The sequence below is a fragment of the Phaseolus vulgaris genome, chromosome 4 (assembly GCF_051622355.1).
Source record: "Phaseolus vulgaris cultivar YP4 chromosome 4, ASM5162235v1, whole genome shotgun sequence".
NCBI classification, from domain to species: Eukaryota; Viridiplantae; Streptophyta; class Magnoliopsida; order Fabales; family Fabaceae; genus Phaseolus; species Phaseolus vulgaris.
The window spans coordinates 44,472,081-44,494,448 of record NC_143501.1 but is presented as its reverse complement, the minus strand read 5'-3'; the positions used below and the strand labels follow the sequence as shown (position 1 = coordinate 44,494,448).

General features: G+C 31.2%; 2 protein-coding genes across 3 annotated transcripts; one reads left to right on the top strand and one right to left on the bottom strand.

Annotated features, from left to right (window-relative positions):
* Positions 1–1,055: 1,055 nt before the first annotated feature.
* Positions 1,056–7,218, top strand: LOC137837726 (uncharacterized). Of its 2 annotated transcripts, none has more exons than XM_068646831.2 (16): positions 1,056–1,756; positions 2,013–2,099; positions 2,496–2,637; positions 3,060–3,138; positions 3,377–3,424; positions 3,678–3,772; positions 3,884–3,962; positions 4,073–4,135; positions 4,579–4,637; positions 5,388–5,466; positions 5,632–5,685; positions 5,762–5,815; positions 5,973–6,038; positions 6,133–6,174; positions 6,588–6,689; positions 6,809–7,218. In XM_068646831.2, exons 1-16 carry the CDS (start codon positions 1,576–1,578, stop codon positions 6,815–6,817), a joined length of 1,239 nt encoding a protein of 412 aa, XP_068502932.1. In that variant the 5' UTR covers positions 1,056–1,575; the 3' UTR covers positions 6,818–7,218. The 2 variants fall into 2 exon arrangements, with proteins under 2 accessions (XP_068502932.1, XP_090157984.1); XM_090301858.1 differs by lacking the exon at positions 6,809–7,218 and adding an exon at positions 4,227–4,253 and having other exon boundaries at positions 4,073–4,180; positions 6,588–6,774.
* A 598-nt stretch (positions 7,219–7,816) lies between these two features.
* On the bottom strand, positions 7,817–15,750 carry LOC137837725 (uncharacterized). The gene is made up of 27 exons (XM_068646827.2): positions 15,392–15,750; positions 13,823–13,961; positions 13,650–13,721; positions 13,481–13,552; positions 13,290–13,361; positions 13,133–13,204; positions 12,908–12,979; positions 12,675–12,746; positions 12,483–12,554; positions 12,329–12,397; positions 12,106–12,177; positions 11,953–12,024; positions 11,806–11,877; positions 11,657–11,728; positions 11,502–11,573; positions 11,328–11,399; positions 11,159–11,230; positions 11,017–11,088; positions 10,864–10,935; positions 10,687–10,758; positions 10,525–10,596; positions 10,357–10,428; positions 10,208–10,281; positions 9,931–10,062; positions 9,499–9,837; positions 9,034–9,404; positions 7,817–8,566 (listed from the first exon to the last, which is right to left on the bottom strand). The coding sequence occupies exons 1-27, from the start codon at positions 15,507–15,509 to the stop codon at positions 8,207–8,209; spliced, it is 2,970 nt and encodes a 989-aa protein (XP_068502928.2). The 5' UTR covers positions 15,510–15,750; the 3' UTR covers positions 7,817–8,206.
* Between the last annotated feature and the right edge of the window lie 6,618 nt (positions 15,751–22,368).

The window sequence follows — 22,368 nt, the reverse complement described above, 5'->3', positions numbered from 1 at the left end:
TAGTTAATATAACAATTAATTATTTTTTTTCTAAATTTTTTTTCTATTTAATAATTTTTTTAATATAAATTGATAATTTGTCAAAAATGCAATCCACCATTTTCACTGTGATGCTTGAAGAAATTTATATAATTTGAGTTTGATAATTACCATGTTTAAAGTTTTCAAAAGAAATCAAATGTAGCAGATAATTTATAATGATATCTGTTGAAAAAAATTGATAGGAAGTTAAAAGATATTGAATTTTGACCATACCAAGAAATGTAACAAAAGTCAACATGTAGGTACAATTTGTTCTGTGACCTAACAATAGTACAATGTACAACTAAATCAATGAATATTTAGATAAGCCTGATCCACATATATATATATATATATATATATATATATATATATATAATAACAGCATGTCCTGCAAAATATACAGGGAATTCAGTCTGTTCACTTATTTAAACATAATATTTTATTTTATTTATATCTGAATGTATTTCCTTAATTTACTATTTTTCAGAAAATCTAAATCAATAAAAATATTCTATTTTAAAAGGTAAATTCATGAAAAAGGAATCTTAGGATTTATTCCGCGTAAGTTAAAAAAAAATTAAATTAATATCAGAAATAATTTGATGATTATGCATTGAATTATAGAATAGTTTTACATTTATGATCAATTACAAAAACTTATATTTATGAACTTTTTTTGTATTTTTATACTTTCATAAACAACTTGTTATTTTCAGAATATGATGACAGAAACTGAATTACAATTTAGGCTGTCGAACTTTTCTCATAACGAATAACATGAATTAAAACCAGTTAATGGGAATGAATTTCCAAGAATCAAAACAATAAATAAAAGATTGAAGCTGCAAGATTTCACATTAATTATACTTTTTTTATAAAGTCAAATATTATATATTTTTAATATTGAAATATGTATAAAAAAGAATATAATTGATCATCTTCTTCACGATGATGTGTAAAATTCAAAAATTGGCAACATTTGTTCTACGTACCTTAGGCGCCATATATAAAAGCAAAACAAAACCAACGAAGCCAACACCATTTCTTCAACTATTTTTCTTTCTTTCTTCTGTTCTTCTCTTTCTTTCTCTCACCAACCAAATCTTCGCCATTCTCTTCTTCCTCATTTCCCCTTCAATCATTGCGCTCTCACACCGCACTCAATCAATGGAACAACACTAACAACCGAACAAAACTTCTAAACTATAATTAACTCACTCAATTCCTAACTTTCTCTCTCGTTTCCGGGAAAATCGACCAACCCACGAATTTTCCCAGAGACGAGAGAGAGAGGAGGTGACGGGATTCCAGGCCGAAAATCTCATTTTTCAGTTTCATTTCTCCTTCATTTGGAGATCACTGTTTCGTAACTTCCGTTGGCCCTCGCGTGTTCTGAGTCAGACGACGGAGACCCATGTCAGGGAATCCTTGAAATTTCAAAACTTGCTTCAGAATCTGAATTGGGTATGAGCATAAAGTTCGTGCATTGATCACGGGTCATTAGGCACTGGAGAGAGAAAACCGAGAGAGAAAGAGTGAGAGAAAGGTGCCATGGATGAAGAGTTCGAGAAGATCGAGGTTGAATACGCGCCTCTTTGCGAGGGTCACGAGATTGACATTGATTACGAGTTCGACGCGCCACAGTTCTTTTTTTTCACGCGCCAAGAGACGGATTGGGACGCTTCCGAAGCAGAGCAATGGTTTGAATTCGCCCCGAGTTACCCACCTTCACGTAAGGCTTTCATGAAAATCAAACGACGCTGTTATGTTTTGTCGTGTTTGGAGAAATGGGTTGAGTTTGGTTTTTTCTTCTGTATGATGTTGCTGAATCATTGGATAAGTTTAATTGTCATCTTAATCATTCATGTTGTAACTTATTATGCATGGCGACATGTGATTGATCGTTGCATTAACATTGAATGTTTCTCAGAATGAAAAAAGGGGTTTGATTGTGTTTTTTTTTTTTGCTTTGGATGTGTTGTGTGTAGCGTTTCTCTTGAAGACGAGGTGGGGAAACTGTAGTCCTAGCACGGAGAAAGAACAAGATTCAGATGTTGATGAGGATAATTGCACAGGTAAGGTTTTCGTACGGTCTACACTGCTGTTAAATTGATGGCACAATGTTTTGATGCTTGCTGCTTTGTGCCTTGTGATTCAGGGATCCAATGTTGCTCAAAATGATTATTTTAAGATTTTGCATTTCAAATGTATGAATTTGTTTTACGGTCTTTAACATCTTTTCAGGTATTAGAACTTGTTGCTACCTTTTCGTGGTAGCATGCGATTGTTCAATTTTCCAAATTTAGTGCATGTATGAAATTTGAGAAGAAATTGCCAGATGGCTCTCTATATTTTTGAATATGGGCTGTTGTTTTCTATGTAAATCGAGCTCTTTTGGCTATTCTTTTTAACTTTTAATGATTTACTTGTTTACCTTTGAAAGCTGAGATTATGTTTATTTTTTTTACTAGATTCCTCAAATGGTAAGACAAAGCCTCTCAGCAAGTCAAGTTCATCTAGAGGTAAAGATTTCTCTTTCATGAAACCAACAGCAAGTCATTTGGCAAAGCAGCAGAAGAACCTTTCAGAAGTTCGGAGCCCTGAGTCCTTCAGGTATCAGTTATTTCTCACCTCCTGATTTTCATGCTGATGATGAACAATGTCATATTTTGTGTCCAATTAAGTATTTCACAATTTCTGTTGAGTTTAACTTCTTCTAATTGATAATCTTATTATATATGACAATTTATGACTGAATGACACAATAAAAAAATGGATTGAACATTCACATTGTGATGGATTCTCTCATCGATTTTTTCTTTTCATAAAAAAATTGAAGATTGATCGTTCACTCTGTCGCTGCGTAAGATCTTACAAGCTATATTGATGTTTTCCTTCTGCATTTTTATCATATCAATATGATAATATAACAAGACATTTTTTTTCCTATGTCTTTTCCCTTGTGAAAAATTGTTTTATCCATTTCTTATTACTTTCCTCTGTTGCTCATGTCTTCTGTCATCTAATCTCAACAGGTTTCAGAGACAGAATTCTTCTTCAACAGATTGCCAATTAACCAAAAGGCAAAAGCTCGAAGCTGGTTACTTGCGCAAGGTATGCTATATTTTGTTAACTTGCTTTCTTTAGTTTTTGAATCTTAACTTTAGCTTAATAAAATTTTGCACTCCTTACAATTAATGCATCTCTTTGTCTCTCGATTCTCACAATACCTTAATCTGGATTAGATTAATTTCCATGAAAAACTGATATTTAGCAAATATATGCTTTTGCATTTTTTTGAGATGACAGTTAATATTGATTCAGTTCTTTGATTTTGTGTTATTCATGACAGGCTGCTCGTTTGAAGCATCACATTCTCTTTACTCATAAGACTAAGAAGGTAATCAACCATCTTTTTATGGAATATGATCCATCAGTTGTTTTCTATGGAACTTCAATTTTGTTGTTTGAGAATTTCTCTTTTTTCATACAAGAAAATAGTTGGTCATGTCTTTGCCTAATTTTGAATTAGAAATGGTATTCATATAATTTCTTCTTATAAAATTTATACAACAAAGAGAAATAATGTACCAGTGGAGAGAAATAAAAATTATTACATGAATAATAATAACTGTTTTTAAATTATGATGCAGGTTGATCACCCTGCTGCCAATTCAGCATCTAAATCAAATGCTACCACTGCTAAAGAACCTAACTTGGTGACAGCCCTCAGGGCACATAGACACAAGTATATATATCAACTACTTCTCAAGTTATAGTGAACATCATGGTTTTGTTAAATTTTAGTAATAAACCATATACCCAACATGATAAATTGTTATGTTGTGCATTTTAATAGGTCTAAAACCAGTGCTGAATCAGGTGGACCTACACAATCAAGTTCTCAGGAGCTTAAAGCAAAACCCTTTCATAAAAAAGTAAGTGCTTTTTATCACTTTGTACTTTGGGAAGAAATTAATTACCACTCAATCATACAGCATGTAAATGCATACTTTTCATAGTATAATTAACTTTTTGGATATGGCAGATATTGGAGGGTCCTGCACAAATCTTGTCTAAGACCAAAACATCACGACCAACTCAATGTCAAGTAATTAACTTTTTGTCTCTTTGTATCTTTTCTTGTGCATCAAAAGTGGAATTAGTGAGTTAGTACATATTATGTTTTTTGACTTTTACAGAGGGCAATGCAGAACACATCTAATAATGTTAGTTACTTAAATTTGCTTCAGTTGTTGATGTTGTTGTTGTGTATTAAGAATTGTTTGCTTCTGCTTCTGTTTAATTGAAGTAAAATAACTTAGTTTTGTATTTTCAAGCAGTCATACTCTCCTCCCTGAGAAGATATTTTTTAACACATTTTATCCTCTTCGTTGAAATTAAACGTGATTCAAAAAAGTTGTGAACTTTACATTTTATTCAATGAACCTCTTATAATTTTAAATAAATTTTATTTATTAAAAAAGTATGAGAAAATATGTTATCAGTACTATGTTAATTCATTACAGAAGTTTTATATGATTTTCATTTTAGGTGCGAAGTAGTCTGAAAAGCAATTCTATCTCAAATACCGAAACAAGGGATCTCAGAAGGTATGAACGTATAATACTTTAAGAAAAATATTTTTTAACTAATTTTTTGTGTGATTTGCTTTATTTTTCAATAATACTAACATAATCAGTATGATTTTTAGTTTTTTTAATTAATATTTTTTACTGATTCTTATAATAAATTCACGAGGGTTTTTATTTTACTTCAAATAGACTACATTGTATTTATATTACATTTAAACATTTGTTATATTTATAAACTTTGCTTCACAATCAAGTCTTGTAAAAATTTAAACTTTTATTATTTTTTATTTGCCCTTCAGTTTGTTTATAACTTAAAAAATTAATTTGTGTTTGGTTGTGTTGTTGTTAAGACTCAATAGTAACTTAAAAAATGCATTATTTTATTATTAAGATTCATGGTTTTATATAAAACCCAAATTTTTAATTTTAAGATTTTCATTATTTTATATCAATTTTCTTTAATAAAAGTTTCATATAAAATATTAATATGTATTGAAGATACTCTAACACTATATGTTACTTTATTAATCATTATTTTAAAGGTAATTATAAGAAATTAATAAATATTTTCTTTAAAAACCACAGAGAAATATACTGATAAATATTTAGAAGGTCTTAATAAGCATTTCTAATTTTTGATCTTTTAGTGATATGTACATGTTTTTCTTTTTTAATTATATAAGTAGAATCATTAAGAATGATTCTATTCATGTATGTTTTAAGTGCTTACAATAAGCAATTTTGTTGGAATGTTCTCTTCCCCAACAGGTCAAACTCTAATACTGTGGGCTCAGGGAAGGACAAATGTAGAACCAGTAAAAAACTTCGAGGTAGCCATGATAATAAGGTATGTAATTCTCCATCCATGGAATTGAAAATATATTTTTGATTAAATAAAGAGTATTATTTTAAATATATATTTGAATTAAGATTTATTTATATATTTTAAATTTTCTTTATATTTGAAACATGGAAGAGTATTAACTGATGTTTGTTGTGCTTGCTCAAGCAGCTCTCAAGTAAAAGTGAAAGAGGTGTCTTCCGAAATATCAAAGTACATCCATTGGTAATAAATTTTGCTCATGTGTTTCTTTTCTTAGTTTACCATGTTTTTGTATTGTAATTCCATTTTTCATCCACAGGAGGCAAATGACAAGGAATCTATAAATAAACCACCCACGGAATTATTTAGCAAGGTACTAAAAGTGGTTCATTTTCTTATTATGTGTCCTAATTTATCAACTAATCTGTTCTAAGGTTCACATTTTCTGCATAATTTAATGCTTATAATGCTTCATGTTTGCAAATATACACAATTATTAGTTTTAATCTTGGGGCCTAATCGATTTGCAGCTCACCTTGGCCTCTGAAGTGAAACAAACTACAAAATCATCATCAAAGAAGCAGTCAATGTCTAAGGTTTATCTCTCTTAGCATTCTTATGAGACAAACTAAGATTGTTTGAGTATAGCATCCCTACTAAAGCATGGATATTCCTATTATTCTATTGAAGGGCTCGAAGGAGAATAGACCTGGATCCTTTCAAGAGAATGAGGTATGTTGTTAATGTAGATTCTTTCAAAGCTTCATGTTTCACTCTTGACAAGATAAAAATCTATACACTGAGAACATGTTTGGAAAAACACTTTTTCAGAACATTTTCACCTGATTTGGTGAAAAAACAATGTTTATAAAATAAGTTAGACGATTAAGAGCTCAAAAAATTTGTAAAAAGCTCTTTTTTCCCCCTGAAAAAGAGTAAGCTGTTTTTATGAATTTGAGAAAATGCAGTTTGAACAGATTTTCTTTCAACTTCATATTTTGTTACATCCAAACGAAATTAATTATTTTAAGCTCACTTTTTCACAGACTTATCCAGACTAAAAATTGATTTTGGTTAGAATAGTTAGTAATATGCATGATGTAATAAGATTTGACCTATTGTTTGACTCAAAATTTAACATCTAGAAAATGAAAGTGGTGAAAGAAGGAATGCAGAGATCATGTGGGAAGCAGTATCAACGTGTGAATGAAATGGGGTCCCTCATCTCAAAGCAGACCTGTATGCTGGCAAGTAGAATCAATTCTAAATATAATTTACTTTTTTGAGGTGGTTTGTGTTTATAATGATGGCCTCATTCTGGAAAGTTCGAAGTCCTAAAGTTACACCACTCTTCTTTTTGACTCAGGAAATATGATTCTAATAGAAATAGAGTGGTGTTTCAGATTGGTGCTGGTTAGTCTAGAACATTTGCTTAAAATTCCACAAATGCTACTCTGAATGATTACTAGAAGTTCAGCTGTAAGATACACTGGAAGCCAACCCAAAGGGTCCTTCTTTGCTAATCTGTGGAAACAAAGGATTCTGGCTAAAACAGATTGCTTAGGGAGGAAGTTACAAGATAAAACCTAATGCACGTATGTATGTATGTATTGTACAACATACCATTGGACTTTGAAGAATCTTCAAAGAAACAAATGAAATGTGGTACTGTTGAGGCATAAAAATAGTAAAATAACACTTGTAAATTGTTGCTTGTTTCCACTGGTTGTAAGTTCAAAGCATTTGAGATTTTTTCAGATCCATTTTCTTTGACAACAAGCTTCCACCAATAGGCCCTTTGGCTCACTCTTTTTAATTACCTACTAACTCTCAATAATCATTTGTTACTTATACAGAAATTCTAATATTATGCCACTCCAAACTGTTATGTTTAACATTTGTCCAAAATTAAAATAAAATTTGGAATAATATCAAAACATTGAACTTGTTTGGTTACACATGAATTTTAATTTTTTTCAATTAACAGTTTAAAGTTAACACATCTAAAATGTACCTCTACTTGGAGGGTTCAAAGTTGCCCAGTGGTAAATAACGTAAAAGTTGACGTGCATGATATAAGTCTATATAAGTCTGATTCAATAAACTTCTTCTTAAACACCTTTAAAAACTACTTTTTCCTGTAAAATAACATTTATTTGTCATTAATTAATTTATAGATTTTTTTCATATTCTTTTAGTAAACACTTTTTAATTCATACACAGTAATTTAAACTTACAAAAAGTGTTTCCTACTTTGTTGTTTACCTCATTTCTTTTACTTTCACGAAACTTGATGCATGGAATCATGTTGAGGGTGGATATGTTTAGTATAATATTTGGTTTCCAGTTTTTGAAAGAGTCAATTACCCCAATCTAAGACAAGAAAAGTTTAATCTTGAAACACTCAGAAAAGATCTGCATTTACCTTATCAGTCTGAAGTTATCTTGCACATACATAGGAATATATTTATACTACTCCTTGGCATGCTTCGGTTGATGTGATTCCAATTCACATAAACTGTAGGAAAGGAACCATCCGGTGATTACTACCCCTAAAGAGTAATACTCGTACAAAATACAGTGGAAACTATCTACTATAAGCCCTATTCTCTTTACTGTTAATGTTAGTCTCAAAAAGTATAACAATCCAATGGTTTCAGGGAAAATTATCAAATAATTCCCAAAATGATTGGAATTCTTTCATCACCCTCTTCACCCCAACCTTTGGCTTTGACATGAATTGTGGACACGTAGTATAAAGTGCCTATAGGCTGTTATTTGATACAACATTCTCAAAGCGAACAAACCATTGATCATTAGAGTACTTCTGAGATTGTAACCTTTCCATTTGCGGGGGATGAAGGTTGTTTCCCTTTTGAATCACAATTTGTGCATAATCAATGGTCTTTGAAGGAGGGACAAAGATGTTGCTGGGAGGTGCAGGGAGTAGTGATGCCAAAACCCTGGCAACCTGATGCATAGTTGGCCTCTCCGAAGGGTTTCCTTTTGTGCAAAGAAGAGCAAGCTGAAAGGTCTTCTTAACATGGGTCAGATCCATGCAGGTAATAGACACCTCAGGATCCACAGTCTCCATTATAGTGTTGTTATCTGCCTTAGATAATATCTGCAAGCCATGTTCCACACATTATTGCTAGCTTCAACAGAAAAAGATTTTCATATCTCAAATCATGTATGAGGACTTTTGGCATACACAAAAGTGTTTGGTTTAGCTTTGGAAGAAATAATCATTTTTTTTTACCTGCTTCGCGTTGAGCTTCTGAAAATTAAGCCATCATTACTTTATATTTAAGCAACACTAAGTTGCTGAAACAAGAGTTACACTAATCTACACTTGACATTTATTGTTCATTTGTAATCATACTAAATGCACTAAACATACCTAACAAACCACGTATTAGTCATTAGTCAGATTCTAGGTGTATACACATGACAATTATGACATCTGGTTAACTAAAATTTGAATGCAACAAAGCCTTGTCTAAGTAGAAGAGGTCGGCTACATAGATTACAGACACTATTCTGCTTGATTAAAGACTTAATCGTCAGAAAAAAAATGCAGAAAATACTTACCAAGTGATGCAAGTTGGAATCATCGTCCACTGCTTTCTTCCCAGTTAGTAGCTCAAGTAGAACAATACCAAAGCTATACACGTCGGATTTTTCATTCAACCTAGAACTCCGGGCATACTCAGGGTCAATATAGCCTATTGTCCCAAGCACAGACGTTGATGCATGAGTTCTTGTAGTTGATAAACATTTGGCAATGCCAAAATCAGACAGGCGAGCTTCAAAGTTCTCATCTATCAGGATATTTGAGGACTTAATATCCCTGTGAATAATTCTAGGATTGCAGTCATGATGGAGGTAAGCAAGTCCTTCAGAAGCTCCCACAGCAATCCTCAAGCGTGCTTCCCAATCAAGTTTAACCTTTTTCAAGGGACCTGTTAGAAAAGAAAGTTAAGCCATAAAAACAATCTTAAGCTACCTTCATACCGATTTACCTTAAAAATAAGATTCGAGTGTAAGTAAATATACCATGAAGAAGATCCCACAGAGAGCCATTCTCCATGTAGTCATAGAAAAGAAGATTTCCATTAGGAGTTAGAGCATAACCATGCAAAGTGACAAGATTCCTGTGTCTGATGCTGCCAATAGTTTCAAGTTCTGTCTCAAACTCCCTTGAGTTGTGTTGATGCTGGTTGTATAGTCGTTTAATTGCAATTGGCCGGGAATTCTTCAAAACACACTTGTACACGGTACCTGAGGCACCATATCCTACAATATACTTCTCATTGAGATTCTCGGTAACTCTCATAATATCATCAAAAGTGTGGATGGCCAGGCCCATATGAAGAATTACAAGCTTGGGTGGTCCTGAAGAGAAGGAAGAAGAGAAAAACAAATGAGAATTTGGCTCACATAACAATACTAAACAGAATACCTAAGAAGTTCTTATGTTGAACATACCTTGCTCAGTTCCGCTGGATCCTTTAATCAATTGCATGGATTGGCTTGATCTGTAGAGAGCAACAGTTACCATCGCCAATAATATGATGGTACCAACTATGAGACAAACAACTGCAGCCCTTGAGAAAACCACTGAACAAAGAAGTACAAAATAAAGTCCATTATTAAAATTGTATTCAATAACATTTTACCCCTCACAAACCAATGCTTATGTATAAATATAATCATCATAGATATAATTGTAACTATCAAGTCATCTCAGATGGATGCCACACACCTCTGGATTTTGGTATGTAAGGATCACATATGGATCCTAACCAATTTCCGCATAATAATGGATTTCCAATGAAGCTGCAACATATCACATTAAAAGTCATTGATAAATGGATTAAGAAACCAAGAAAATCCGACAGTTTCCCTCAATACCTGTCATCTGAAAACCGTGAGAAGTTCTTCATTAGAGGAATGACCCCGGATAAGTTATTATATGAGACATTCCTAACAAATAAAATAAAACATTTAGAGCAACCACTCACACAAATCTGAAGAAAATAATAAAAAAGGAGGCAATGGCTAGCTGCTAGGAATACACACAGGAAGTTCAGACTTAAGCAATTTGTAAGCTGATCTGGAATCTTCCCACGCAAATCATTGTTGTTTAAAATCCTATCAGAATTCCAGAGAAATGAATAAAATATTATTCTGAATGAGTAGTTTAAAAAAATCAACTAGGTAATACATCATTGCTTAACATACAGAGACACAAGATTCTGCAGCTGGCCAATTTCTGGAGGGATACTACCCAAGAGATGGTTGAATGAGATGTCACTGGAGGACAAAAACAAATTATTATGGATCCTTAAAACCATAGCAACAAATAATATAATAGGACTCAAGTGAATTTTAACCTTTAAAAAGTGCAACAAAACTCACATAATTTGTATGCTTCTAAGATTTCCAAATTCAGCAGGCAAGGGACCCTGAAGACTGTTATGGCTTAAGTTCCTAAATACAATGTGAAAATGTCACAAGTGAAACACAAAGCATGAGGTAGATCAAATTGTTTAGTAGCAGCATTTGTCTTACAAGGTTAGAAGATGCTCAAGATAACCAACAGACCCTGGAACATGCCCTGAAAAATTATTGCTAGATAGATCCCTAAAACAAAACAAAAAGTTCAGCATATATAGCAATTTTGTTAGGTTGGATATAGTTTCATGGAACTTACAACGTATCAAGATTTATTATATGACCTAACTCAACAGGTATAATCCCTTTGAAGTTGTTCGCAGAAAGATTTCTGGCAATTCAAAAAAACTCTCATTATATTAATAAATTGGGAAGGGATCTACTACAAAAGAATGAAAGAAGTCTAAACACAGTAAGATGAAACATACAAGTAAGTCAAGCTTTCAAGGCTGCTAAAGCTCAAAGGAATTGAACCATTTAAATGATTTCCATGCACATTACTGCAAAAGTAAACAAATGATTGGACATATTCCAAGCTAAGGTAATGAAAAATAAAGAATGTTCAATCCACAAAATTTCAAACTAGAGTTCAGAATTCTTACAACTTATTCAAGGCCGTACAGGAGCTAATGTTAAGTGGAATAGATCCTTCAAGATGATTATTGGCAAGATTCCTAGATGACATTAATTGATGCAAATTAACACACCATCAAACTGAGAAATGCAATGGTAATGGGACAGAACGATCCAAACTCACAATTCAAACAAGTGTTCAAGCTTCCCAAGTTCATCGGGAATTTGGCCAACTAGTTGATTGTCATTCAATTGCCTGTAAAAAAAAATGTTCTTTTAACTTCATGAACAAAGCAGGACATAATGAAGTCAATCAATTGGAGATCAACTCACAGGTAGCTTAGTCTTGACATATTGCCAAGTTCTGGAGGTATTGGTCCAGTAATCATGTTTCCATGAAGGTACCTAAGTGATTGAAGACAGAAACTTAGACAAGTCATTACTAATAGAAGTTATTACTTTGTGTGGGATTATACTTACAGCTTGCCAGTAAAAGACAGATTGCCTAGTATGGGAGGGATGGGTCCTATCAGCTCATTCTCACTCAAATCCCTGCCGCAATGAGAAAGTACAGATTATACACGATTCAGTGAACCAAAATTATTTTCAGAAACAGTGTTCTAGTATACTTACAAAATGGCAAGGGCTTGCATTAAACCAATGACTTCCGGAATCTTACCAGTTAATTTATTTCCTTGAAGTGACCTGGAAAGAAAAGTCACGATTCATGCATTCTATACAATTCAAGGATACAAAATGACAAAAACAAATCTACCAGGAAGTGATATAAGATATTAAGAAGATAATCTGCTATCCCAACAAAACATTAGTAACAGGTTCACCGCCATATACTCACAAAGTAGCTACTTGAAGAAATCCAATATTATAGGGAATCTCCCCAGAAATCTGGTTATATGACAGATCCCTGAAATTCATTCAAAAGGATAAGTTACAATTTGGACAAAACCAACTATAATGCCTCACTTAAAAGCACCAGTGAAGTAACATACAATATTTCAAAATTTGTACAGTTTCCAATGCTGTCAGGGATGGTGCCAGTCAAATTATTGCCTCTCACATCACTGAGAAGTCAGGTAAAACAGAACAAAATAACAAACTTAATAAACCAGAGATTAAAAGAATGTTAAGAAAAGAAAAAAAAAAGAGAAACCTCATTGAAAGGGATCAAATCAAATACTCACAAATACCACAAACCAGTTAATTGACAGATATCAGGCGACAGAGTTCCACTCAACATGTTCCCTCGCAACCCGCTATCACATGATTATATAATACGAAGGATACAAAACCATGTAAGCTTTCAACCATTTTTTATAAAATACAGTTGCAGAGTATATTAAGATGTAAAAAGAAACATGTAATAGCTGAAAATGTAAATAACGATACAATAAAAAGAGATTAAAGAAGAACTCACAGGTACTGCAAGACTTCATTCCAGTAGAGTAGCCTTGGAATCTCACCAGTGAGTCTATTTCGTGCAAGATCGCTGAAAACATAACCATACAATTCTTAGAACTTTGGGAAAAGCTCCAGTCACAGTTATAACTTCGTAACATAAAGACTTGTTAACTATCACATGCCTCACATTGGATCATATATTTATTTTCTATATGGCAAAGATGACAAAGTGAGAACTTACAGAGTCTTCAAGTTAGGAATTTGGGTTAAAATTGAAGGGATAGGACCAGTCAACTGATTACTCTTTAAGTTCCTGCTTTCACCAGCTCAACTCAGGACTTGTAGTAGAATGAAAACCAAAGTAAAACATTGAATACAAATTCTAATTTCAATCTTACAGGAACACAAGCTGCTTTAGTTTTGATATGGAGAAAGGTATATCACCATATAGCTGATTATCAGACAAATCCCTTCCAAATAAAATGAAGAAAATAATGTGATCAGCATTTGCATCATGGGAAATTTCAACAATGTGAAAAAACAACATACAAATAAGTAAACAGAATCAAGACCATAACATGGTTCATACAGATGAATAAGTGCAGCACAGTTCCCAATTTCATCCGGAATTTGACCAGTTAGTTTATTCCCCTGCAGGTCTCTGTCAATGCCAGAAGTGCATGATTCAGGTTAAATGTAAAAAAAAAACTAAGAGAAAAAAAAGTGTCATCAAATTAACCAAAATATATAATATTTACATGGATTGCAAGTTTCCTAAGTCACCAATGGCCGGTGGTATCTCCCCACCAAGGTTCAAGTTTGACAAGTTTCTATAGAAACAAGAAGAAGCATTGTAAGTTGTTCAATCTTCGAAAATGTGGCTAATCAGAGAGATTAATGCAATTGAAAAGTTCAGAGATAGAAGACTAACAGAGAAAGAACAGTAAGGCTGACATTGTCACACAAGACTCCTCTCCAGGAACAGAAGTCGTCATTATGCAAATCATCCCAATCATGCAGAACATCTGCTACATTGCTGAATGAAGCCTTAATCTTCATCAATGCTTGTCCTATATACATTTTCACGTGCATGAAAAGTCAAGCAAATCAAAACCTCATGGATGAATAAAATGAATTAGTTATATTATTTGAACACTAAAAGAATTGACACACTATATGACTCTACATGCAACTATCTTCATATACATGTATCTCAAAAACACACATCAAAATCAAAAGGTACACCTTTTTGTTGCCCCATGTTGATCTTCAAAAGTTATTTTCCACAATCAATACAAACCATCTTACCATCCATTCTTATGTAATTTCCAACATAATATCTTGTCAAATCTTCTCATTTATAGATTGTAATTATAATATAGCTTAGAAATATTAATTAAACATAAGGATAAATTAAGAAAATAGGTTCAAAACCTGCTTTTGAACAAATGAAAATTTAAACAAATGAAAATAAGACAAATTAAGATATAAACACTACAGTAAAAATGTTAACGAATACAAGTAGTTTACCTTTATCTAGCAAATGAAAAAAAGAGAGTGAAAGAGATAAAAGGGACTAGTAAATTAAAAGATTATCCTTTACAGATTCAGGTTTGGGTTATTAACTAAGAGGACTCGAGTTTTTTTTTTTAGTTTAAGTTACCGTTGAAGCTACATAAGAAGATATATGCAAGGGTAGACATTAATATTTAATATTAATACAAACATAAAAGTATCAGAACAAGACCTAAAATACAACAATGAAAAATTAAATGCATAATTGAACACTTGATCATTCTTGTTTAGCTATTACTTTATCCTATATTAATTTTTTATATTTTTTACCCCAAACTAATGGGATAAAAAAACTTGCCTTTTACTCAAAAGGCATGCATTTGTTACATTCAATTCAAAGAACACTTGGAGCTTAGTAGATCAACTCACAAAGCACTGAGTTTAGTTCTTCTCAAACGAAACAAAATCCACACATTACACCAAAATATAAGCCTCAAAAACAAAGTTCTGCTAAGTCGCCAAAAAAATCACCAGACACCAATAAAACAGAAGCCGCCAAGCACACAGTAAACATGAATAGTTCAGCACCAAATCACAAGAAATGACACTATTTGAAAGAAAAAAAAACTTCAGAGTTTAAAACTGTTGCTCCTTTATTTATTTCGTTATCATTTTTGTCGTATACTTCTTCTACAATGTCTACATTAAAAAGACAAATGAAACTATCATTAATAAAAATAAAAATTTCTACCAAACTCCACCCAAAACAGGTGAACTCATTTGTCACTCTAGAATCATTTCATCCCTCAAGGAAACCCCATGAAAACGACCAAGCTTACATTTTTAACCCTCCAACATAAACCAAACATGATCCTCGTACACACCCACATGCACCAAAGGAAGAGAAACTCTTTGTTTTCTCTCTGGGCCATGCAAAGGAAACAAATGAACAAAAGGGGTGTCTCAAGTGAGAGTGCACACACACCTTCATCACTGAGAGGAGAAGCAAAAGGAGAGAGAGGAAGCAGCAGGAGCTCCATTGCCACAAGAAGCAACAGAAAGTGCTTTCTGAGCTTGCCAAGAAAAGGCAACACACCTTTCATTGGAAACGAAGGGAGACAAGGATGAAGATGGAAGAGATAGAAGTGAGCAACTATGGTGAAGAATGGGATAAGGGCATGTTTGGGTTTTGAGTGAAGAAGTCACAGAAGAGGAGAGAGTAGTAGAGTAGAGTGCAGGCGTTTGGCGTGAAGCTAAGGGAAAGACATAAATGGGTTTTATGAAGAGAGAGAGAAGGAAGAAACATAAATGGTAGCCGTCATTCTAGTCTATGGGACTCTACACACAAAACAATAGCAATGCCAATGCCAATGTAGTACTTCTGCTAAATCATAAGACAAGAGTGTTCCACGCGCTTCTCTTTCACCTTCTCTTTCACCTTCTCAAACTTCACTATTCATCTGTTGCATTGCATCTCCATTTTTGTTTTTCAATGAATCAGCAAAACTACTCTTTGTCCTTTAAATTTTACAGATATTTTATTAATAAGATATACTATTGGTGATAAGTTTTATATTATTTAGTCATGGTCAATTTGATATTGAATTATAAAATTTATAAAAATAATTTTTTGTTTGTAGACTAATTTCTCACTAGTTTATATTTTTAAAAATAAAAATGATAATTTGTCTTATTTTTGAAAGAAAAATCTATAATTAATATTTTTATTTAGTACTTTTTTTATCTCATTAAATATATGAGTTCTAATTTGTTCAATGGATTCTCTTTTCAAATTAATAAAATTTACCATTCACATACTATACTATGTATTTTCATAATTCAAGAGAGTTTACAAGATTTATATAAGAATTTATAAGAAACTTATCTTCTACAATTTTGTATGAAAAAAAAATAGAAAATATGACTGATAATGTGGTTGATAAACCAAAGTATTGAGTTGGGGTTTGTGAATTTAACTATAATGCTGAATAATAAGTTACTTACTCGTGTCTAATATTATACAACATTTTTTATAATAGATTAGTATGCAATTAAATTAAAACTTTGTGAAAATAATTTATATAAAAATTTAAATTAGTGTTAAAGAATTGTTTTATACCTTATAAATAAAATAACAATATATTAATCAATAAATGGATATAAGTTTTTATTATTATTATGGGTGAAGAAAAATTTATAAACTCAAATATGTTGAGGGGATGTGCATGCAAAGAAATTACACCACTAGTGTATATGTGATAATATTTAATGTAGTAATAATAAATATGTTGGGATAGTTGTTTATTTATTCTTAATCTTGATTTAATTATTGTTTAAGTAAAGTAATTAGTTTTAAGTAACTATCATTGTTTAATTAGTTATAGAAATGTCATGCACATAATTATGTTAAGATGAGTTTGAATTTTTCTAATATACCTCCATTACTATAACATTTTTAAGGGTCCAAAATAGTCTTAATTTACATTAAGATTAGCTTAAATCTTTTTGATTGACTATATTGTAAGTACAAAACTCAACAAAAAAACAATACTAATAAAAAAAATTATAGAAAATGCTAGAAATATTAGATTGTTCTTGATGCTTGTTTCATTTAGTTAATTGAGATTAGAAGACATTTAAATGTCAAATTCTTGTCAACTTTAAAATTAACTGAAAAAGTATTAGGAGAGATGCAAACATTCGTTTAAAAAAAATTGTTGTTATCATATTAATTGTTCCTAAAAATAATAATAAATGAAAATAAAAGTTGTTATTAAATGAGTTTATGTTTAATTAAATCTTAAAAAAAAATATTAGAACGTTAGATTTGAATCTGTTTATATATTTTAATTTTGTTATATTATTAGTTATGTGAATACACTTTTTTTAAAATAGAAAAAATAATAGCAAATAGCACAACAATTATAATAAATCTTTTCATAATAATCTTTATTTTTTATATCATATTAGCAAATAAAGTTATATATAATTTAATTTTATAAGAAGATGATGATTGTATTCTAATTATATATTATGATATTTTTAGTCAACGTCATTTCTTCAACAAAAGTAAACGAGTATAGAGACATATTCGTACTTTTTGTTATTTCTTCCATTTAGTTCTTTTTCCTCTTTAAGCAGTCTAATAGCAATACATCATTGAGCTCAATATGTTTTTTTTTTTTTTCTGGAAGGGTACCCTTAAAAAATAAAGGAAAAGGGCAAAAATACATAAACATTTAAAAAAATGGAAGGAGAGGAAAATTAGCATTTTTCTGTTACTACAAATAGGTATATAAAAAAAAAATATCATCATGTGATGGGTGAGAATAGCAAAATAGGCAAAAACAAATCCAAAATGATTTCGTTATAATTAACACAGTAAAAAGGTTTAATTATACTTCAATGATGAGAATGTTAAAAAGGTTTTCTCCTTTTTCTCTTTAAGATTTTTTTATTTCTTTTATCAATCGTAGTTTCAAGAGAAATATTAGTTATTTTTCCACACAATTTGAACAAGTTCTAGGTACTATTGTGTAAAAGTTAATGATTTTATTATGAGTCATAAAGATGTTTAATAATTAAAAAGTTTCATTACATTATAAAAGGATTGAGAAAGTTGGTGGCACGTGCTACGATTCTGACACAATTATAGAGTCTTCACACATTCACAGACACAACAAGCTATTGCTCAAGAAAATTTAGAAGTAAATTAACTAAAAAGAACTTAGTAATTATAATAGAACATGCTTCTCTCATAGATTTTCTATATATCAAAATAATTTAAATTTGAATTACGATTATAAATTTGTGATTAGATTTCGAGTATTTTTATCATTAAGATTTATAATGATTGTTTTAAACATTTAGTTATATGATGATTAATTTAAATTTAATAAAGTTCAATTATCTATTAATCAGAGTTTATGAATATTTATTATATGATATTCCTTAAGCACATTGTTAAGTCTTTTGTTGGAGCTACTTATTACTCACTAGTACAAGCTTTAATAAAAGTATTTAAACAATATTATTTTATATATTATTTAATTTTTTTACTTTTATTATGTACCTGGACGGGGTGGAGGAGTCCAAGTAATACCTGTCCATTGGATACCCAATTGTTGATGTGTGAGTTGTCGTTGAGTTTCTTTAAGCTTCCTTCCTTTGTTGTAGGTATTCTGTCGGTCGGTGTCTGGCCTGCGATTACACTCCGACGTTCAAGTCAATGTTATGATTTCAGTGTTTTCTTGTAGGAGGTGAAAAACATACCTTATTCTTTCTACAGAGTTCTATTTATAATGTTGACTTATGGATTTTTAGCTGCGTGGGGGCTGGATAGTCAGTTAATAACGAACATGCATAGTGACTCCTTGATATCGTGTTTCGGTTTGATCAGTTTCTATCATTACATTGAGATATTTTATTTTTCCACCTGTACCTATTCCATTTAAGATTCAAAATGAATAGTATAGATCAATACAATTTAAAAAAATGTTTGAAAAATAGCAACAAGAGGTTCAGCTAATGCAGCTTTAAAAGAAGTTGAGCAATAAATAGGGTTTGCAATGTATAAAGCTGAGGCTATATAATGTGCAGTCCTTTTCCATGTTCAATTATAAAGTGAATGCTCCAGAATTGGCACTTTTTTGTTTTCTTTTATGTACTTCTTTCTATATTCTATCCAAATATATTCACTTCTTTCTCTTTCTTGGACCACTCCATTGTTCTTCCCCTTTTGTTTTCTTACAACCTAATCACACTTTCCCTCTGCTGAATTCAAGAACCAAAGGGTAACCCTAATAATCATCAGATCAAATTCCATCAACACAAAAAGAAACCCAATTTTGGTTTGTCTCTAGTCAAAGATAACATATGCTACCAGAAAGTGGATCACACCAGTCACAAAACTTACTCTTTTAAGAAAATATTTGACTTCAAAGTTCATCATGAAAAAACATGTTTTTTGAGAAGAAAATTCCATGAAACCACTTTTATAACAAAAAAATGGGACAATTTTTTCTGGTGGGTGAATCCGAATCAACGTTATTATTTTAAATTATATTTCGTGGAATTCAAATTTTATATTTGAAAAAAGTGAATTTTTTATTTTGTGTTTTGTTGATTTGAAGGGAAGTAGAAAGTGTGATTTCATTGAAGTAGTAGCAAGTTTTTCCAACACTTTTTGGGGAATTATTATGGCTGATTACATCACGTGAATATGTTACCAGAGGCACGAGGTTAATAATAAATAAATATGCCAGACGCAATAACTATTCTTTTTTTTTTCTACAGATGTGTTCGATAAAGGAAAATAAATAAATAAATATGAATATTTTAGTGAACAAAAATTATCTAGTTTAATAAAAAAACAGATTTTTGAATTAAAATATCATTTTCTGCTTTAATTTATTTAAATAATCTCCTGATTTAAAAAACAGTATAATATGATTGGTTCTAATGACTATATGATACGGTTGTTTTTTGTTCGTTATATAATAAAAGTCTTTATTTCCATTTTGAATGTAATTATAAATATTTTGCTTTGTGTCCTTAAAAATTTACCAAACATCACGGTAGAATGACGAGTTTTGACTTCCAGTGTTCGAGTCTATATATAGTAAGTCTAATATAAAATTTTATAACTCGATATTATTTATGATGAATTTTATAGGTTTTGAGAAACTGGTAAGAAATTCATGAGTATTTTTTTTATACTTTAAATAAATTACACAATTTTTTTATAGCAATAAAGATTGAATAACAGGAATCATTTAAGGTGGTTCAATCCTTATACATACTTATATAATAAAAACCAATTTACGAGAGACTAAAAAATAATCTACCACTATAAATCTCGTACAATCTTAAAACAAACCCATTACAATCTGCAACCATAATAAGAGGCAAAATAGAACAACAGACCTTAACCACCAACTCAACTACCAACCCAACAGTCCACAAAAACCAACAACCATCAAAATAGAGATACCTATCACCTTAAACTGGATCATGCCAATTAAATCGATTTCAAACACGATAAAATAGCAAGATACTAGTCAGAAAAGGAAAAGCAAGCAAAGGATATTTTAGAAGTTACCCATGACCAAACCTTCAATCGAGCCAAAGTGAAGATTTCAGAATGATCCACCACACCTCCTTTAAAAATAACTTGTTCTTATGACACCAAATCTCTCTAACCATCGAGATCCACACACTTCCTAGCATTAAACGGCTTTATAACATTACAAAATTGCAAGAAGTGAGCAAAAGGATAAATGGAAGCGGCCGACGACACTCCTAATCACGCGAAACATTGACCCCAAACGAGGCAGGCAATAATGACTAGTAGATTCCTCCTTCAACCTGCAAAAACAACAAACTAAAACGTCAGTCGTCACCCCTTAATTCATTTTTGTATTTTAATACGATAATGTATAAAATAATAATAAAACTAAAAATTAACTAAAATTACTCTTTATTAAATCTATAATTCCAATTTTGTTAATTATGTGTGTATGAAGAGAGAGAGTTCTAGCATGGTAAAAAAACTATTAAAAAAAAACTATCCATTGTACTTTAGAGGGCATCTGGAAGGTATAAGATGTACCAAAATACATTAAACATACACAAAGTACATATATTTACAAAGGAAAGTTAAAAATAAATCTCTATTTTTTTTCTTGCACTTTTATCTATATTTGTTCATCTATACAATATAATCAAAATAAATCACCACACAAATAATACATAAGTGATTGAAATAAATTCCTAATATGAGAAAATATACACATAAGGAAACAATTTAAGTAGCAATCCATAAATAATCCAATTTCAATCAAACACAAACATAAAAAATCATATAAATATACATGGATCTATATACAAAAGGATATTCAACAAATTGAATATTAACAAATTGAATCCTCATGACCAACTTATACATTATATATAGTTGCATATGATTAAACTATGTGGGATGCATTATATTGTTAATAGAGTTCATCTCCATCTTGATTGCATCTGATGAAACTGTGTAGAATATACTACGTTGTTGATAGAATTGCTCTCCATCATTTGATGTATTCCATTATATTGTGGATGATGATTTATATGGTTGATATGATTTGACTGCATCATTTCTGTTATTGGTGGTATTTGATGAGACATATTAACAGGATTTAGATGTTCTGGATGGGACATGTTGATAGGAGGATTGAAGTGTACTTGTATTGGTTGACTTAACACCATGTCATGAATGCTTTTTCTTTTCTTTTTCTCTTGTGATATATTGTTACGCATAAAATATTTTTGTGCATGACTCGCCACCTGAGTTGCATCTTTTGTTTGAATGTAATATGAAATCTTTTTCCAATATCCTCTCCCGTATATGTAAAGTCCTTCCAAAAACAACCTATGATGAAAAAATAAATGAGATTAAAATAAATTAAAAATTAATATGAAACTCTAATATAATGTTATTGTAAAAATAAAAGTATAAAAAGAATATTGATATTATAGAAGTACCTATGCTCTTCCATGGTCCAAGTAATTCTTTTTCGTTTATTGGACTGAACCTGGATACGACACTCTTTGGATGTCTGAGACGGTGCCAACACTAAAGGAGCTTCCACAATGTCTTGATGAGGGTGACCGGAGAGGAGAGTTGTTTCCGGCAGCGACAACATTATTGGAGGACCATTGATCTTGTCCGAGGTGGCAGTCTGAGTTTGGATGTTAGGGAACACTTCCAAAAACAAAGCATTCGTCTCATTCCACCATTCCTCACTCAACACTTCCATTCTTTTTCCTTTCTTCTTCTTTAAACGGTTTCTTCCTTTCCAACTCACTACAAAATCTTACTTTTCTTTTCTCTTTTCACACTTTCTCCTTCAAACATTTCACTCTTCACATCCATATTTATATTTATAGATAAGATAACACACTAAATCATATAGATAT